Source organism: Pseudochaenichthys georgianus, chromosome 21, assembly GCF_902827115.2.
Source record: "Pseudochaenichthys georgianus chromosome 21, fPseGeo1.2, whole genome shotgun sequence".
Lineage (NCBI taxonomy): Eukaryota > Metazoa > Chordata > Actinopteri > Perciformes > Channichthyidae > Pseudochaenichthys > Pseudochaenichthys georgianus.
In genome coordinates, this window is record NC_047523.1 from 29307629 (window position 1) to 29325281 (window position 17653).

At 37.7% G+C, this 17653-nt stretch overlaps 3 protein-coding genes across 4 annotated transcripts in view; 1 reads left to right on the forward strand and 2 right to left on the reverse strand.

The window, feature by feature from the left end:
- ubr3 (ubiquitin protein ligase E3 component n-recognin 3) overlaps positions 1–9132 on the reverse strand; it is a 45906-nt gene extending 36774 nt beyond the window's left edge. For both annotated transcript variants that reach the window (XM_034109640.2, XM_034109639.2), the window contains exons 1-9: positions 8649–9132; positions 7220–7359; positions 6772–6924; positions 3730–3885; positions 3322–3362; positions 3096–3162; positions 2877–3007; positions 2423–2651; positions 1481–1660 (exon numbers count right to left, since the gene is read on the reverse strand). In XM_034109640.2, the coding sequence (XP_033965531.1) occupies positions 1481–1660; positions 2423–2651; positions 2877–3007; positions 3096–3162; positions 3322–3362; positions 3730–3885; positions 6772–6924; positions 7220–7359; positions 8649–9082 (1531 nt within the window). In that variant the 5' untranslated portion in view covers positions 9083–9132. The remainder of the gene's footprint in view (positions 1–1480; positions 1661–2422; positions 2652–2876; positions 3008–3095; positions 3163–3321; positions 3363–3729; positions 3886–6771; positions 6925–7219; positions 7360–8648) is intronic.
- Positions 9133–10270: 1138 nt separating this feature from the next.
- mettl5 (methyltransferase 5, N6-adenosine) lies at positions 10271–12802 on the forward strand. The gene is made up of 7 exons (XM_034110366.2): positions 10271–10493; positions 10573–10687; positions 11289–11473; positions 11860–11942; positions 12181–12232; positions 12308–12357; positions 12715–12802. Exons 1-7 carry the CDS (start codon positions 10394–10396, stop codon positions 12754–12756), a joined length of 627 nt encoding a protein of 208 aa, XP_033966257.1. The 5' UTR covers positions 10271–10393; the 3' UTR covers positions 12757–12802.
- On the reverse strand, positions 12421–17196 carry ssb (small RNA binding exonuclease protection factor La). The gene is made up of 12 exons (XM_034110365.1): positions 17040–17196; positions 16429–16501; positions 16237–16340; positions 15124–15298; positions 14804–14908; positions 14597–14700; positions 13905–13976; positions 13769–13811; positions 13539–13679; positions 13266–13452; positions 13027–13176; positions 12421–12931 (listed from the first exon to the last, which is right to left on the reverse strand). The coding sequence occupies exons 2-12, from the start codon at positions 16486–16488 to the stop codon at positions 12852–12854; spliced, it is 1221 nt and encodes a 406-aa protein (XP_033966256.1). The 5' UTR covers positions 16489–16501; positions 17040–17196; the 3' UTR covers positions 12421–12851.
- Positions 17197–17653: the final 457 nt, after the last annotated feature.

A 17653-nucleotide genomic window follows, 5' to 3' on the forward strand; every position in this document is an offset into this window, starting at 1 on the left:
CATGTCCCCCATATAAAAAATCTAATAATCCATGCCCAAAATGCTAAAACATGCACTTGTTGTGTTAAACATACTTGTCTTGAGACAAAATGTATATAAAGTTGTAGAAAAAGTAGTTTCAAAATATTAGTTAAATTATCAAATAGCTCTCGAACATCCCCTAAAATGGCATTTTTGTGGATTTTATTAATTTCAAAGTTATCTTTCTTGCATTAGATATCCAAGTTTGTCCTTGCCTTGAAAGTAGCATTACATGCTACATCTAGCAATAATTCCTGAGGTTAGAGCTCAAATTAGCATTGATTTTCAACCCTGTTACTTTAAACCCTGTTACTATAATTAGAGTAACAGGGGTAATTCTTCATTGGAAAATATACTTTTGATGCCTAGCTGGGCAAATCACTTTTTTTGATGGTTTATTATCTGTTTTTCCTAAATACATTAAAAAAATAAATAAAATAAAAGGTTCATTTTTCAAAAATGTTGGTGTCTAAATTGACCCAAAAATAACAGTAGCATTTCAACAGATTTTTGATATAATAAAAACTCAAGTTAGATACCGTTATTAATCAGCTGTAAATTATAGTTTGTTTGAACTTATTCATTATAATTATGGTACAAAATGGTATAAGAATGCAAACATTAAGATCTGTTCTGTTTAAATTGATTATAGTCTCAATTCAGGTTAAGAAACTAGAGTTGCTTGCATCCTATTTTAAAAAAGGCATTTCTTTTTATACTAAAAAAAAAGGGTTAGATTCTAATAATTTTGTCTTTTTTATTGCACTTTGGCAGCAGATTCCTGTGTAGCTTCAGATCTGAGTTGTCTTATTAGTAAGCCTAATTTATACTTTTGTAGCAACACTATTTTTATATAATGGCAAAGAAAGGTGTTTCTTTTTTCCCTGTGTCATATGTGGCAGCACTGTTCAATGTTTCTTGAAAACATTACCCACTGTAGTATGTGACGTGTGAATAAACTCCAACTCTGTATCAACAACACTGTTGTGTAACTTCAGTTAAATACTTGTATGTGTGTAGATTAGAAAGAGGTAAGATAAAGGATCTGCAGTATTTTATGAAGTATTAATCGTACAAAGGTCAGTTTTATACAAGTAGAAGTGTGTATTTACCTGGTTAGTAATGGCTACGCCTCTCTATTTGGACTGGTAGATCTCGGCAGACTGGCAAAAAAGGTTGGGCACCCCTGCTCTATATATTTCATATTGATAACAATGAATCAAAAGCAGGAGCAGTCATTTATTTTGAGTGCTGCTTTGATCTCATTGGTCATAGTGGATGTTTTTGGCTCGGCAATATCAAAAAGGTAGATAAACTACTTTACTACTACTACTAATAATAATAATAATAATAATAATAATAACTATGCATTCAATGTTTCAATTAATTGCGGAAATGTTTTCAAAGTCTATGCATGGGCAACATGATTCTCTAAATATACAATGCAATTGTGACTTACCTTGAAAAAATGACACAAAGCTCATCCACAGCATCAACAATGAATGGTCCTCCAGGAACTTTTTGGCGACACTTTGGTGTGAGAGGATGTTAATAAAATCACTAACTAACGGCCAGTAGGTGTTGTTCTTCAACAGAGCCTCACTGCAGTTCACCACAACATGGCGGCTGTTCTCTTCGTCTAAAAGGAGAGAAAAAAAGAGAAAAGGAAACAAGCAGGCATTAGTAAATGAAATTTTGCATCACTTTTTCATTTCGTCAATAAAAAAATAAAAAAAGACTTACATTTGAAGAAATACAATACACTGGCTAATTACTCAAACACCTCGCTGTCATTTAGGGTAACAAGTTTGTCTGCAGTATAAAAAGAAGGGCTTAGCTGAAGTATTTGAAATTCAAGCTTAATTCACACAGAGCCTGCAAACAAAAAGCCATAGAGATAAAACATCTGTGCATGTTAAAAAATAAAAAGCAGCACAACAGCTGCAGTTTGCTCCTTGGAAGGCAGACCAGCATTTCATTCTCAAAAAATGTCACGGGCTTCAGTTACCCATTTTGTTCTACCAAAAATGAGGGTGGTGCAGTCTTAATAAAATAGAGTGAATGATGAGCCATTAACGCGATTATAATGAACTCCGGTTATGATGTCAGCCATGCGCATCCCATAACACGTGACCTTTTGAGTGATACAATTGGACACCTGAGTTGTGACATTGAAGCTTAGAACATGAATTTCAGTATGATAAAGCAACAGTTTCACAATGCATACTGCCAGACAGGTTTATGATCAGACTGCAATATCAACACTCAAAAACCAGACAAGATGTTCACATGTTCTGTAGAGTATAACATCAGCCACCTGCGTTGTTCTTTACAGAAGCTGAAATGTGACGAGGGCTTTGGAATAATACAATTAGATATCTGATACATTTGGACAACTTACCCTGAAGTTCACTTTTGATAAGGCAACTCTCCATCATGTACAGGAGGACGGTGACCATGATGTCCAGCAGCTGACACTCCTCCGTCACATGTCGAGCCAGCTCCTCGTTGCTAAACAGCTGCACACTAATATGTACAATGCGGTTGGACATGGTGTCCGATTCGTGGCTTTTCATCAGTGTTTTCATAATGAATGCATAATGCTGAACAAATGTTTTTGTAAAAGTGATCTGCCAGAGAGGAAGAGAAAAGCCCATAACACAGTTATGGCTTACGATGATGCAGTCGTTTTTAAGGAGGATTTTATTCACTTCAAGCATCAGTTCAGTTACCCGAGAGTCTACGCCATGCATGATAAGGAATCATATTATAACTAAAATACAGACATGCATCTTAAAGTGATGACAGACTAGCATTTTTGCAAATAATTGTAAAAACATATAAGAGAAGCATACCTTGTAATCTTGATCTGGCAGCATGTTCAGTAGGAAGGTGACCATCTTCTGGGGAAACTCATATTTGATTGTCCAGAACAGCAACTCCTCCAGAAAGCATTTATGCTTCAGAGATTCAATAATACACGGGTCTGTGGGCAGAAAAACGCACATAATAAGATGGCTGTTTAACACAACATACTCTATACTAGTAGAGCCTTATATTTCCTTTACATTTACCTTTGGTACTGCTGCTCAGCTTTACCCTCTTCCTCTGTCCAACAGACTGCCCTGCATCTTGGTCCTCCTGAGAGATAACAAAATGAGGTTAGTAAGTCATTCAATAGTAACTGTAGATCAGTTGATATCAAATTGAATTAAAAAAGGACTACCATTTTGGTAATTATTAAGATTTAAATTAGGCATGGTTCAAATAAGTTATTCTATCTGGGATGCTGGCACATACCTCTTTATTAGACTCATCTGGGCTCGCTGGTGCGGCGTTTCCTAAGAAAAGCAATAAAAACATTTAGCCACAGGCAGCCATGATCAGCATCTTAAGCCCCTTGACATAACAAAGCAGCTACCCGAGATATCTGCAAGACTGACAATGTGTTCAAACAGCAATATTCAACATGGGTTTAAATAAGATGTAATTCACTTCATAAAGATTTGAGGATCTTCTAAATCATGTAAGCAAAGTTTAATTTGTCTAGAAATAAGAGCTGAGGTCTAAGCTGTTTGGCAATAAACTGTTTGGTTATCTTAACCCTAAATTAGATCTTACAAAAATATTGAATTGAATAACTAAAATACAGGCAGTTCAAGTACATGTGTGTAGAAAGTTTAAAAACTTCTGTTATGGTTATCTTACCCAATAGGACCATAGCCCCTGCACCCCCTTCAGCACCTACAGCAACATCAGCATTGGCACCTTGGGCTTTCTCCTCCACAGACACCAAACCGGAATTCTTCAAGGCCGACAAATACTTGTCATAGTTCTTGTTAGCAAACAAATTCTCCTCCTTGCCTGCAACAGTGAAGCAAAGCAGAAATTGCAATGTACTTTTAATATATATTGCTTACAACCCAAACAAATGCCACTAAAAGTATGTGGTATTTTAATGCGTCATGATTATCAAGCTTTCTACAGGCATGAAAACGGATCAGGGGTGAAAAAGGTGAGAAGTATATTATCCCTCTAGAGGGGTCCGGGGGCATGCTCCCCCTGAAGAAAATGTTGAATATTCCATATTTTAAAACATCTATCTGATTTTTTTTTGCCAACCTGGGGAGAGCTGGAGAAACTTAACTTCAGCCATGAGTCAAAAATATTATGGCCTCCTTACTAAGTATTATCAGGGATGCAAACTCATCAGGTATGGAAAAGGTGACAAGGACCCGAGCCCCTCGACCCCACGGAATATCGGCTTTAAAATGAGGAATAACAGAGGATTTTAGCAGTCAAAACAACTAAAGCAGCAGTGTTAATAATAACAGAAACGCTAAAGAGTCACATCTAATAGAAATATATAAAAGCATTTATTTTAATTGTGTAGCAGTCAGTTTATAATTTTGGCAGCACTGTTGAGCATTTTGAAAATCTATTGTCATGCCTCTGTGCAAGGCTTAGTCTTTCTATCTTTATGGCATCTGGTGTAAAGTAACTAAATTCATAGACTAGTAAATGGTGTACTTTGACTCCACTACATGTATTAATACCTTTAGTTACTTTACAGATCTGGATGAATGATGTGAAATCTAATCAAGTGTTGAATCAGACGTTAGTTCCACCTGGAGTAAATCCACAAGCTACCCTGCACGTATACAAAGTCATTCAAACTAGCTGCACCTTTACCAGCTTTGAGAACACTTTCATGATCAATCATTATAAAACATATCATATATATTATTCTGAAATGGACCAATCTGCACGACTACTTTTACTGTCGCTACTTTCACTATATTTTGATGAGAATACTTTTCTACTTTTACTTGAGGAACATTTTGAATGCAGTACTTTTACTAACAGAGTATTCCTTCCTACACTCTGGTACTTCTACTTTTACTCAAGTACAAGACCTGAGTACTTCTACTTTTACTCAAGTACAAGATCTGAGTATTTCTGCTTTTAATCAAGTACAAGATCTGAGTACTTCTACTTTTAATCAAGTACAAGATCTGAGTACTCCTACTTTTACTCAAGTACAAGATCTGAGTATTTCTGCTTTTAATAAGATAAGATAAGATGGACTTTTATTAATCCCTCGTGGGGAAATTGTTTCTCTGCATTTGACCCATCCTGTGTTAGGAGCAGTGTGCTGCCATTTTGAACGGCGCCCGGGGAGCAATGTGGGGAACGGTGCCTTGCTCAGGGACACCTCGGTAGAACTTGGTCTTGCCGGGACTTGAACTGGTGACCTTCCAGTTGCCAAGCCAAGTCCCTATCGACTTCGCCACCACCGCCCAAGTACAAGATCTGAGTGCTTCTACTTTTACTCAAGTATAAGATCTATACTTATACCACCTCCGTTTATAGCCTATGAAAAAAAAACTATTAGAAAATGAAGGCTAAAGCTAACGTTAGCGAAAATGTATGCTAGCTAGCTAGCTCAACGATAATATTGCGACAGAAACACTTTTCAGTGCACATCACGCTCTGCGCTCCGACAGGGAGCTCTGCTCTGAACACCTGAACGACCCGTTCTAACAGATGTTCACCAGCGGTCCAGTCTGTACCACAGTGACTCCGGACCGCACAGTTAATATTAACGAACGCACCCGTAGGTAATGTGGCTGCTCAAGCTAGACCACCATCATCGCGGAGCAGCAGAGCCGACAGGCAGGAAGACTCGAGCACACAGAACGCGCTGCATTATAATATATAAAAAAAGAACACCATGCGTGTCATAATGGCACATAACAGCTCGCGGCCTCAGATCATCCCATGGTCACAAATCCAGGTGTCAAAATCGACAGTGCTTTTAAATTAGATAAACAGATAAACTCTGTGGTTAAATCCAGTTTTTATCACTTGAGGCTCCTGTCCAAAATCAAACCGGTTTTATCCTTTTTAAACTTTGAGCGTGTAATTCATGCCTTTGTTTCAACTCGTTTAGATTATTGTAATGCACGTTATGCCGGCCTAAATAAGACTTCGCTGGCCCGCCTGCAGCTTGTACAAAACGCTGCGGCGCGGCTGCTCACAGGAACCCGCAAGTTTGACCACATCACACCAGTTCTGGCTTCGCTCCACTGGCTTCCTGTCCATTTTAGAGTCCATTTTAAGATTTTATTGTTTGTTTTTAAATCTCTTAATGGGCTGGCCCCAGAGTACATCTCCGACCTCTTACAGGTGTACACCCCCTCAAGGGCTTTGAGGTCGGCTGATCAGCTGCTGCTTGTAGTCCCAAAAACAAAGAAAAAGACCAGGGGAGACCGAGCGTTCTCATCGGTAGCCCCCAGGCTCTGGAACGACCTGCCCCCTCATGTTAAATTGTCGCCCACTCTTGAAGCTTTTAAGTCCCGCCTAAAAACCCACCTATTTTCCCTCGCTTACCAGTCAGTCTGAGCTATGTCATACCTATTTGTATGCTTTCACTGTCTGTCCATAGCCTTTATGTGCCTTGTATTTATTCTTATGTGTGCTTTTTTTATCTATTCATGTAATATTATATTTTATTATAATGTTATGTTCATTGTGAAGCACTTTGGCAAACCCTCTGTTTTTAAACTGTGCTATATAAATAAAGTGGATTGGATTGGATTACTCCGGGTCCCAGACCCCCCCATACCCCAAAAATATTTGTATTGCAGATCTACATGAATCACACAAACGACCTATTTTGGATTCAAAACGGCGAATTTCGCCGAAAGGTGAGTGATTTTAATGCCTGTTTCTAGTACGGATATTTACCCATGCTCAACTCCTTGAATGTTTGCTGATTGGTCAGGATCTTTGTCAGTACAGTCCTCATTGCGCCTCCCATCTTGGTGAGCTCCTCCAGGAAGGAGATCTGGGGCTCCAGATGCTGCAGGACTTTCTGTAGATCTCTCTCAGTTGAGGTGTCTGGCAGAGCAAGATAAGATATAAGTCATCAGACGCGGTACATTGCGAACATCATTTTGGATTCAAACAAACAATTATCTTGCTTGCACAGCAGATCCTGTTTGCACTTCATATGCAACAGGATATCCACAGATCATTGTATAACATATCAAATTAAATGATAGAAGATAGGATACTACAAGACACCAACAAGTTTAAGAGAAATGTCTCAAAGTTACAGCTTTTGTTAAAGATGGTAACTAGCCCAGAGTATTTATTATCTCACGTGGTTGTAAAGAGAAGACTGTGTTTTCACCTGATTCAATGTACCCATCTCTCAGATACTGGATGATACACAGGATAAAGCGAGGAAGAACCATCTCAGACATCAAGAGAAGGTCTCGAGGTATTGAGGGGACATTCTCCCCCGTTCTCAACCGATGCCGTCTGCAGAACCTGTCAGCAAAAAAACAAATGGGGATTTTTAACAGTTTGAAGTCTTGAATCCTTCTAACAGGTGACACCAGAAGCAGTGACTCTACAAAGGTATTGCCCTAACCTGAAGGTTGGGTTTAAATATGTCTGCTGAACAAAGGATTGTGCTGGCTTCCATGCTTCAAAAATGCAACTGTATTCAGCATGAAATGCTGGTATTTTTGTCATACTGCATTTTATATACTTTGAATCATGTATCGTAAATAGTAAGGTATTGGAATTCATCCCGAATTACATTTGTAGTTATTGTTTCATGTTATAGATTTATGATAACAGCAAGGTTCATAGTTGAATTTCATTGGGTTCAGATGTAAAGATGGTTGGGGTTTGATGAGCAATCAAGAGTAATAATCTAGGAGTATCCCTGCTAATCCACAATGAGATCCGTAGCAACAACAAAACTACAACATGTATTGCTCAAGAGTGTTGGACTAATCAGTCAGCTGCTTGATGCTGACAACATTTTATTTCACACCATAACATCAGAAATAATAATAATAATGTTACTAAAATAATAAAGTATTACTGTCATTCCTTTTATTTTATAAGATTGTATTATACAATATTAGATTGTATTACATATTACTATATGCGTAAGCATGGTATAGTATGTACATCCTATTACATTTGATATGCTGTTATAGTGCATTACATTATTACTAATATTGTATTGCAACTTGTGCCATGTCCTAGTAATTGTCCTAGTAATTGGACCACTCAGGGTCTCTTTGTGTTTAGTTTCTCCTCTTATTTTACAAGTATTTGACTCCTATTTTATATATTTGTTTTAGTCTTCTATTTTTCTGTACTTATTTGTGTCCTTGTGCTGTTGGAAAACATGTACTTTCTATTAATAAAGGGTTGTGGCTAATGCTGTCTGTAACAGTAGTAAAAGAGGACATGTATATCACAATGACCCAAGTCCCAGACCTTATCTAAGCTGTTATATATCGGCAATATGTAGAAACATAGAAACCTACACGTACAGCTGCTGGTGCCAGCTGGCTAACCCTCAGAGCAGCTTAGTCGAGGGTTTCCTATAATTTAATGTGAGGAGCATCCTCTTATTCTAAACTATAGCTGACTGGCAGTAAGCATATCTCTTACAGACTGAACTAAAAAGTAAAAGGGACTAAATATATCAGAAAAAGGTATTAGCTGTGATAGGTCCCATCTTACTCAGACCTGTCAAAACAGTACTGGCCGTTGGTTAGCTTAGCCAGCTTAGCTAGCCGCTAGCTTGGACTTACCCAGTCTCTCGCATGACATTACTGTCTCCACAGTCACAGGCCCCACCAGCCTGGCTCCTGAACATGTTGAAATCATGGCCCGTGTGGTCTCCATTATTGAAACACTCAGCACACAGTGACATGCACGGGGAGATGCCACAGGTACGGCATCGATATGCCACGAAATTGGCCGTCCAAACCAGTCCGCACAGAGTAGCGTTGTCATAGGACCGGACCGTTTTGCAGAACTCCTCGAAACCTTCGCCTCCTGCAATCAGACATTTACACCAGTCCAGAGCCTCTGTGTCCGCCGCTGGTGTCTCCGGATTTAGCACAACGTCGAGCAGCTCCTGAAGTTGTCGCACCCCGGAGCTATTGTCAGTCCGACTTAAGTCTACCTTCAAGTGGGCGGCAGTAGCTTTCTTGTCCCGGCGCAGCAGCGACGCCGCCATCATGCACTCTGGCTTGTTGTACACAAATTTATTTTTGTTGTCTTGCTTCCATGTTCTCGGGCTTTCTCGCGATACGTCTAGTCACGTTGTCTTTAGCGGGCGTTTTTTATTCCCAAATCAGTTAACACTACAAATAAATAAACAGTAATGTGTCAGATTAAACAGACATTGACGTAAATATATAATAGCAAATGTAGGGGAAATAAAACTTTAAAATAATATTATAAAGTAACACAAAAAGGGGGTAAGTGAAGAAATTATATATACAGTTATATACAGTTATGCGTTCATTGTCTCACAGTTTTAATGTTCTGAATAATCACAATATATAGTTACATTTATTTATTAAATACATGGAAGTGATGTTTTACCTAAATGTACGTTTATAAAAGAGCAATGACTGAAAAGGTATCTAATTTGAGCACTTGATATAATTAAGCCTTGTATAAGTATTTGATCTAGCACAGTGTTTAACCAGCTCCATTCATGCACAGTCATACATGCTGTTTTGTATCCTTGTTTCAGATGCCCTGCCGCTCCATCATCACACCGATAAAGATAAAGCATTATCAATGCACCCATGCAAGACAATGGGGAGTGGAGAGGGCCTTAGCATAACTGTGTAGTTCACATTATCAACAAATAATCTCTCTTTGTTGCCCTCATGTTGTAACAATTAAATTATTTTCCACTTTAATTTTATATTTTTAGAATGGTGTTTTCAATTGCTTGAGACAGCTTTAAATGGATAATTGTCACCCTTAATGTTTCCCCTTCACAAAAACATAATTGTCGTAGCTACTAGTTGTAGATATCACAACTGAGGAGCAGGAAAATATGGAAAATTCTTTCTGAAAATGTTAAAAAGTGAACTGTGAGAACTTGACTTTGTAAATGTTGTATTTGTATTTATCATATTTATATACTTTGTTATGATGATCATGATTATTATTTTTAATGATCATTTATTATTTTATTCTTAGATCATGTAATCATCATACATCATATTGAATCAATTGGAATGAACTAATTCATATTTTAAAGTGTATGTTTACTTTACTTATATATATATACTAATAAAGTGCTTTACATTTTAATAAAACAACTACATTTCATAAAAAATGCAAAAAATGCATGGAGGAACTACTATCACGCGTTCCGGTAGTCGGATTGTTTTGGTTGATGCACACACCATCCCGGAAGTCGCGTTTGACCATGCTTAAAATACACTCACTGCGATTCTAGCTGGAAAATAATCATTTGAAACAACTTGTCTGTGTTGTCACCCAAGTTTAGTACATCACAGTCTCCAGTATGAAACTCAAAGAGTTAGAGAGCTGTTTACAGCAGGTGGACACGTTTGAAGAGCCGAAAATCCTTCTTGAGCAATATCCAACCAGTCCTCATATTGCTGGTGAGATGACACCATGTTATCATCGTTTTTTAATAGCGCACAATGTTGTCATTAACTGTCTATTGTTTTCTCCACACAGCATGCATGCTTTATACAATACACAACACGTTTGATGACATTGAGGGGAAGCTAGTGGCAGATCTGGGATGTGGCTGTGGAGTCCTCAGCATCGGGGCTGCGGTGCTTGATGCAGGGTGAGAGCATCTGACCATCCTCATATAACTAACTGTGTCAACAACATTTGGATAACAGCTGTACTTTTCCATCAGCGTCTTTCCACATCAGTAATGGAATATACATTTGCTCAAGTACTGTGCTTAAGCACAAATTTGATGTTTTTTCTTTACTATTTCCATTTTATGAAACTTAACTGCTATAGGCTACATGAGGTAATATGATTATTCAATGCATTTGTCTGACATTCTTACTTTTAAGTTTAAATGTTTAGATCCAGTTACCTCCAAATTTGGTGAACTTCATTTTTATTTAATAAACTGAAAGATACAGGTTTTCTTTTATGTGAAAGTTATTCTACGTATTAAGTTAAATAAACGTTTTAATACACATTAATGCAGCAGCTATATTAATCCCAAAACAAACAATACTTAAACACTGACAACGAACAATTTACTGCACTATCAATACTTTTAGTTTTCAGACTTTTAAGTACATTTTGATGTTACCACTTACATTCTTTTACTCGTAGAGGAATATATTGTTGTATTTAGTGCTTTTACTTAAGTAAAGGATATAAACTGTTGATTCTTCTTCTTCTATTCTCCCTCTCTTATTCAGTTTGTGTATTGGCTTCGATATTGATGACGACGCACTAGACATATTCAAAAGAAATGCAGAGGAATTTGAGATTTCTAACCTGGATCTGATCCAGTGTGACCTGTGTTCTCTGGAGGCAGAGGCCTATGCAAAAAAGTTTGATACTGTAATAATGAATCCTCCATTTGGGACCAAACACAACCAAGGTGAGTGCACAGTTTAGGGAGAACTCTGGTGACTTTGTGCTTCAATATAAGTTAGGGGACTTCGTTTGGGTCAAAGTAAAGCAATTGTTGTTCCTACAATACCATAATGCAAGACAAATGGCATCTGATTCTACTTCAACTAAAATAAGTTCTGCCTTTCTTCCTTATTATCATATAACTTGGGTTTTGACATGAACAGTATTTATAATTTGGAAACTGTAATCATCGTTACTCTCGATATGACTAAATACATTTCAGGTTTTATAGGATGGGCAAGTCTCCTTATGGCATTTATACAAATCTTCACGTGTTATGTAAATCATTGTCTGACCCCTTTAAGTTATTGTAGCCCTAACAATTTACATGTTTCTATTTTATTATTCTAGGCATGGACATGAAGTTCTTAAAGGCAGCTTTAACAATGGCAAAGACAGCAGTGTATTCCCTCCATAAAACCACAACACGAGAGGTAAGTTCATTTCTCATATCAGTCACATTAAAAAGGCACTCTTGTATTACATAGAGCTTTCAGGCCAAGTCCAAGTTGCGTCTCTAGTCTTTGAGGGCAAGTCCAAGTCAAGGGCAGAATTTCAGGCTGACCCCAAAGAACAAGGATTTTTTAATACATTCTGTAACTGTTCTTTCAATGAAAACTAAAGGAAAAGGCATGGAGACTGAACTGTTTGCAATTCCTTATCCGATTACAGCACATACAAAAGAAGGCTAATGACTGGGGAGTGAAAATGGAAGTAGTAGCAGGTAAGAACAATACAGTGCATTTACAATGTATATATATTTAGTATAAATTATTCAAACTCTACATCCCCTTTACAGAACTAAAATATGACTTGCCAGCATCTTACAAGTTCCACAAAAAGAAATCGGTAAGCGTATAACCCGTCTCATGCTGTCATTTTTTTTTTTAATAAAAACATTCACACAGATGATTCATTTTCTAAAGGTTTTATTTGCTATTCACATATGCAAACTTAAGAAAATAGCAAATCGAAAGTTACCACTCACTGCAGGAAATCTGCAAGGGAAAAATGAACTGCACAAAACCTAACAAATGTTTAGATGTCATTTTAAATTACTATCAAAGAGCAGATTCGTGTTTGATATGATAAAATTAAAAAACGTCTTAAGTGGAGAAATATAGGTACACAAATAATGTGAGAGGCACAAAAAACAGACTTAAAAAGGCTGAAAACTGACGCCAAGCTTTGCTATTTGTTTTCTAGGTTGACATCCAGGTGGACTTTCTACGATTCTCCACAGACTGAAGCTCTCACTGGAATGGATTTAAGTTGCCTCTGCATTTTCACTGTTTATAATAAATGTTTCACAAAAAAAAAAGAATCCTGGTGCAATGGTGTGACTAAGACCCGTTTTCAGTTTTGGGGACCTTTGCTGCGGGCCCATCATTGTCTTCTCTTTCTCTCTTTGGGGCGATGGGTGCTGGAGGAAAAGCACAAAGTAGATACAATGTAACATTGTTTTTAATACCTCGACATCAAAACAAAATGTGAACCTCTGGAAGATGCTTGACTTACCGTCATCACCATCGTCAAATTTCGTCTTTTTGCCCTTGTAATTACTCCTGCCTTGATCTCTGCCGCCTCCTCTTCCTCCTCTGCCGCCGGATCTTCCCCTTCCTCCTCTGCCGCCGGATCTTCCCCTTCCTCCTCCTCCTCCTCTTCCAGCTTTTAAATACAAACAAGGTGCATCAATACATTTGACTATTGGTGATTTGCAAATTAGATCAGCCGCTAGGTTGGAAAACCGTATTTACATCTGTTTTTGGTTCTGTTGAAGGATTCTTGTTGAGCTTCGATGATCTTCTTCATTTCCTCTTTCTCCTCCTCTCCCTCAAGCACCTGCCATGTCACACTGTTGGACTTGATCTTCAATTCCCCTCCATGTGCCTCTTTGGCATTATCGAATGCCTCCTTTGCAATTCCGTCGAACAGGAGGGTGCCCTTGTTGAAATAAAAAATAAATCATTTTAACTACACTGCATCTCTTTGACCCGAGTGTGAGACTTATGTGGTGGAGTTTTGTTTACCTCTTTGGCTCCTCTTGTGAAATCAACCCACTTGATCTTTCCATGCCCAGAGAACAATTCATGGAAGTCTTCTCTTGAAACATCTTCAAGCTCTCCTGAGAACTTCAACAAGCAACCTGTCTTCTCACTCAAAAGCAGACCCTGCAACAAAAAGACAAATTATTAGGAGTGAGCCCAGAACCTATCCAAGTTAGAGATTGGACGTTTTTAAGCACTATTAAGGATCTTACCATCTCTTTGTCTTCTACTTGTTTCTGCTGGTCATCCTTGTCCCTAAATATGTTTTAGGCGGAGAAGGAAGATCAGTACTTCATCATAAAATGCACAGTATGTTTTAGGACAGAAAGGTGTTGTTTGTGTACTCACTGTTTAGCCTTTGCTTTGGACTCCGCTTTGTAATGTTTTCTGTCTTCTGCTTTCTTTGCGTGGTAGTCTTCTCTGCAAGCAAGACAGCAATGACGGTGTTATTATAATAAACACAATGAGGTTCAAAGGTTTGTTAAGAAATGTTAATTTTCGTGATAAAAGGTTACGGTAATACAAAATTCACAACACGTTCTTATCTATTGGAGTATCCTGTGTACTGTAATATTACATTTATACCAAAGAAATGGTTTGCCTTGATTCAAAAAACCTAATCGAAAGATTCAAATATTAATAAATGACATTTGGTAACATGTGTCACCCCAAACATGCCAACATATCTACTTATTATGTTTCTGAATTGTGGTGGACAGTAAGCACCCCGAGAGGAAAATCTATTGGACAAGACAGTCTTTGAAGTCGATATGTCCGCACTGTTCTCGTTATCCTTAGTTTTAATCTTTATGGTTTATTGCACTTAATGTAAGTCGCTTTGGATAAAAGCATCAGCTAAATGCTATATAATGTAATGGGTACAAATCCTCTGCACATACGTACACCCTCCAAATAACTGAGTGGAGTATTTCTGAATTCATATCTTTGAAAGTATGTCAGTCTCACATTTGGTCACCTTTCAGATATTTGCCGACTTCACTTCTCAATCATAAGCCTTTGTCTACCAAGATAAATCTTACCTTGATAAAACGAGCATGTCATTGTCTTTGAAGGATTTTATGTCTGTACGTTCTAGGAACTTCTTGGCTGACTCTTCATTGACAAAACAAATGAACACTGATCCCTGTAAACAACAAATTGAAGTATTTAGAAAAAAAATCTCCCCTTAAAACTCAATGGAAAAACATACTACTGTCAATTGTTCGATAATATTTTTTCTAATTTACCTTGAACAGACGTTCCAGGTTTCTTCTCAACTGAATGTTTTCTATGTCTTTCTCATTCAGCCACTCCTGAATCTGATCAAGGGTCGTTTCGAGAGGAAATCCTTTCTAGATGACAAACGATATAAGAATGTTGAAAAAATATATATATATTTAACCTAGGATAAGAATAAAACGAAAATATGTTGTAACCTTCATTAACGGAGGATGTAGCAAAAATGTTTGTATTATACTTCAATAGCTTGGTGGGCCTAAATACTGGCAACAAAGTTTGAGTCATTAGAGTTCCTAATAAGTGTTTTAATGCAATTAAAAAAACTTACCATGTACACAGATTTGTGTTTAAGAGCATCTTTGTAGTCATCATTAATTTCCGGTAAGGGTTTGTCTGGAGACCTCCGGATTTTAGTCTTGTCTTCGCTTACCTCCAAGAGGCCAGCGTTTGATTTCTGGATAGCTTCGGCAATGACGCTGATTTCTGTAGTTAAAGACTTCAGTCTGGGGAAGGAAAACACATATTCAACAAAAAATGTGCAACAACATTAACCTTTCTGTTGGTCGCTTGTGAGCAGACCCTTCACAACATGGCAGAGCAAACAGGCACAGGCAGGGCCCATAGTGATAGCCCTATAGTTTAAATCTACTTCCCACAAATAAACATATGGACAAAAAAAAAGTAAACTTATTTAGGAACCTATCCATGTGATTTTAAGTGGGGTGGACCTCAAATCCTCTAGGGGGGTCCGGGGGCATGCTCCCCCGGTAAGATTTGTTTTAAATGTTGGAGTTAAATGCATCAATCTGGTGAAAATAAAGAGACTAGATATATGGGAACACCTATATGAAACAGAGCTGTATACATTTCAATAATCATAAAATCAGGGCCATAACCAATAACATATCCAATATGAAAAAACACTGACACCCTCAAATGGAAATATGTGTTTACATAAATGGTGACCAAACCTTTTGAGACCCACTGAGAACTTAGACTAAGTTAACTATCTAAACACTCAAGAGAGTCCTTTACCTCACTTGAGCTGAGGTTATCCCGAGCTTGAATGACACACAGAGACCAATCAAGGGCTTTGATTTATGATCTGTATGACAGTGGCCATGTCGGCAGGCCACATCATGTAGACAGCCAGTCACCCTGTGTGAGGCAGGTCACTTAACAGGCCAGGCCAGGCCAGGCCATCGGCCGCCGCCAGGCCAGACGATTAGTCGTCTCTGTTTTGCTCTTTAATCCTGCAGTTTACCTTTCCTTCCACCAGCTGTTTGTACAATTCTCAATCTCACCATTCCTTATTATATTCAGTTGATGTTTGTGATTATCAATGGATATCTATTAATGAATTAATCACTAAAATAAAAATGATTAGTATTTGAGAAATAGTGTTTGAGCAGAAAACGTGATGGAGACAAGAATAACAAACCTGTTGAATTTGAGCAGCGTCTCCAAAGCCACCCAGCCCTCATCAAGTTGGAGCTGTTCTTTGAGAAACTTGTCTTTTGGAAGATTGTGATCCCCAAAGTAGTACTAGAAGTGGGAAAGATATATTTTTAGAGTTGAATTCAACCAAATCGTATAAGATATTAAACATCAAATGAATACAAAAAATAATTACCTCCACTTGTCGTGCCACCTTTATCTCAATTGGAGACATATTTTCTTGCTTTTCTGCCATGATTGTAGATGATCTAGTAAATAATTAAAAATATTAGTCTTTTTATGGGGGCATTGTGTTATAATTAAATACTGCTGAAAACCAGATTATTGCTCGAAATGTACAGCGTAATACAGAAATTATCTTAAATAAATAAAATCGAAGAAGCCAATTGAAATATAAAATAATGAGCATCAGCGTTTATTTGACAAGGACAGGAAACGGTCATATGATGATGTAAATGCTGCTAGCTTGATAGCTAACATGCTAGCTCATCTGCTGCAGCTGTACCGGCCACGCTGTTTTCACAAACACTAAAAGCCAAGCCACAAAAAAAATTGAGTCTGGTAAACGTGTCAATTTATGTTGTAATCCGTGAGATTTTAATTTAGCCGCAAATAACTTTAGTGTGAAATGTTCAATTAATCATTACCACGTTGGGTAAACCATACTAGCAAAAGCATGCTAGACGAATAAATACTCTGTTCTTCTGTAAACCTATACACAATTTCCTATGATATTTAATGAAACTAAAAGAGCCACATTAAACTACCTTGAAAAGTTATACTTACGAATTGTTGAGTCTCCGTGTGCAGCACTTAGAGCCGTGGTTCAGACCGAAAGTGTTCACCTCTTAGCTGCACGTTGTGGAACTGCGTGCTACGGAACACAGCGAGGACCAAAAAGAGACGTTTCGCGATTACGCCACGATGATTGTCCGCCAGTTGTGTGGATCCGAGCAGCTGCGGTGACAAACAGTACAGTCTGATTATAATACCTGTCTCTTTGTGTGTGTTGGCGGGTGCAGCCCCCGGATGTAGCTGTCAGTCAAGGTAACTGCATTGGTAATATTAATACCATACAGTGTTTATGGTAAATATAATAAATAATAATAATTAAACTTTATACAGCACCTTTTATGCAAGATGCAAAGTGCTTTACAGAGCAAGACAAGATACATCAAAAATAACAATGATTAAAAATAAAGAGTGGGGGAAATAATAAAAACTATTTTGAAAAAACAAACAGAAAGAGTTAGATCGCAGACCATAAAACAATAAAATATGAACTGTGATACGACTAAAACTTCCCCAATTTAAAAAGATAGGTCTTTCATATACTTTTAAAAATTCCAATGAAGTTTGCTTTGCTAAGATCCAATGGAAGGCTTTACACACCCTGTTTA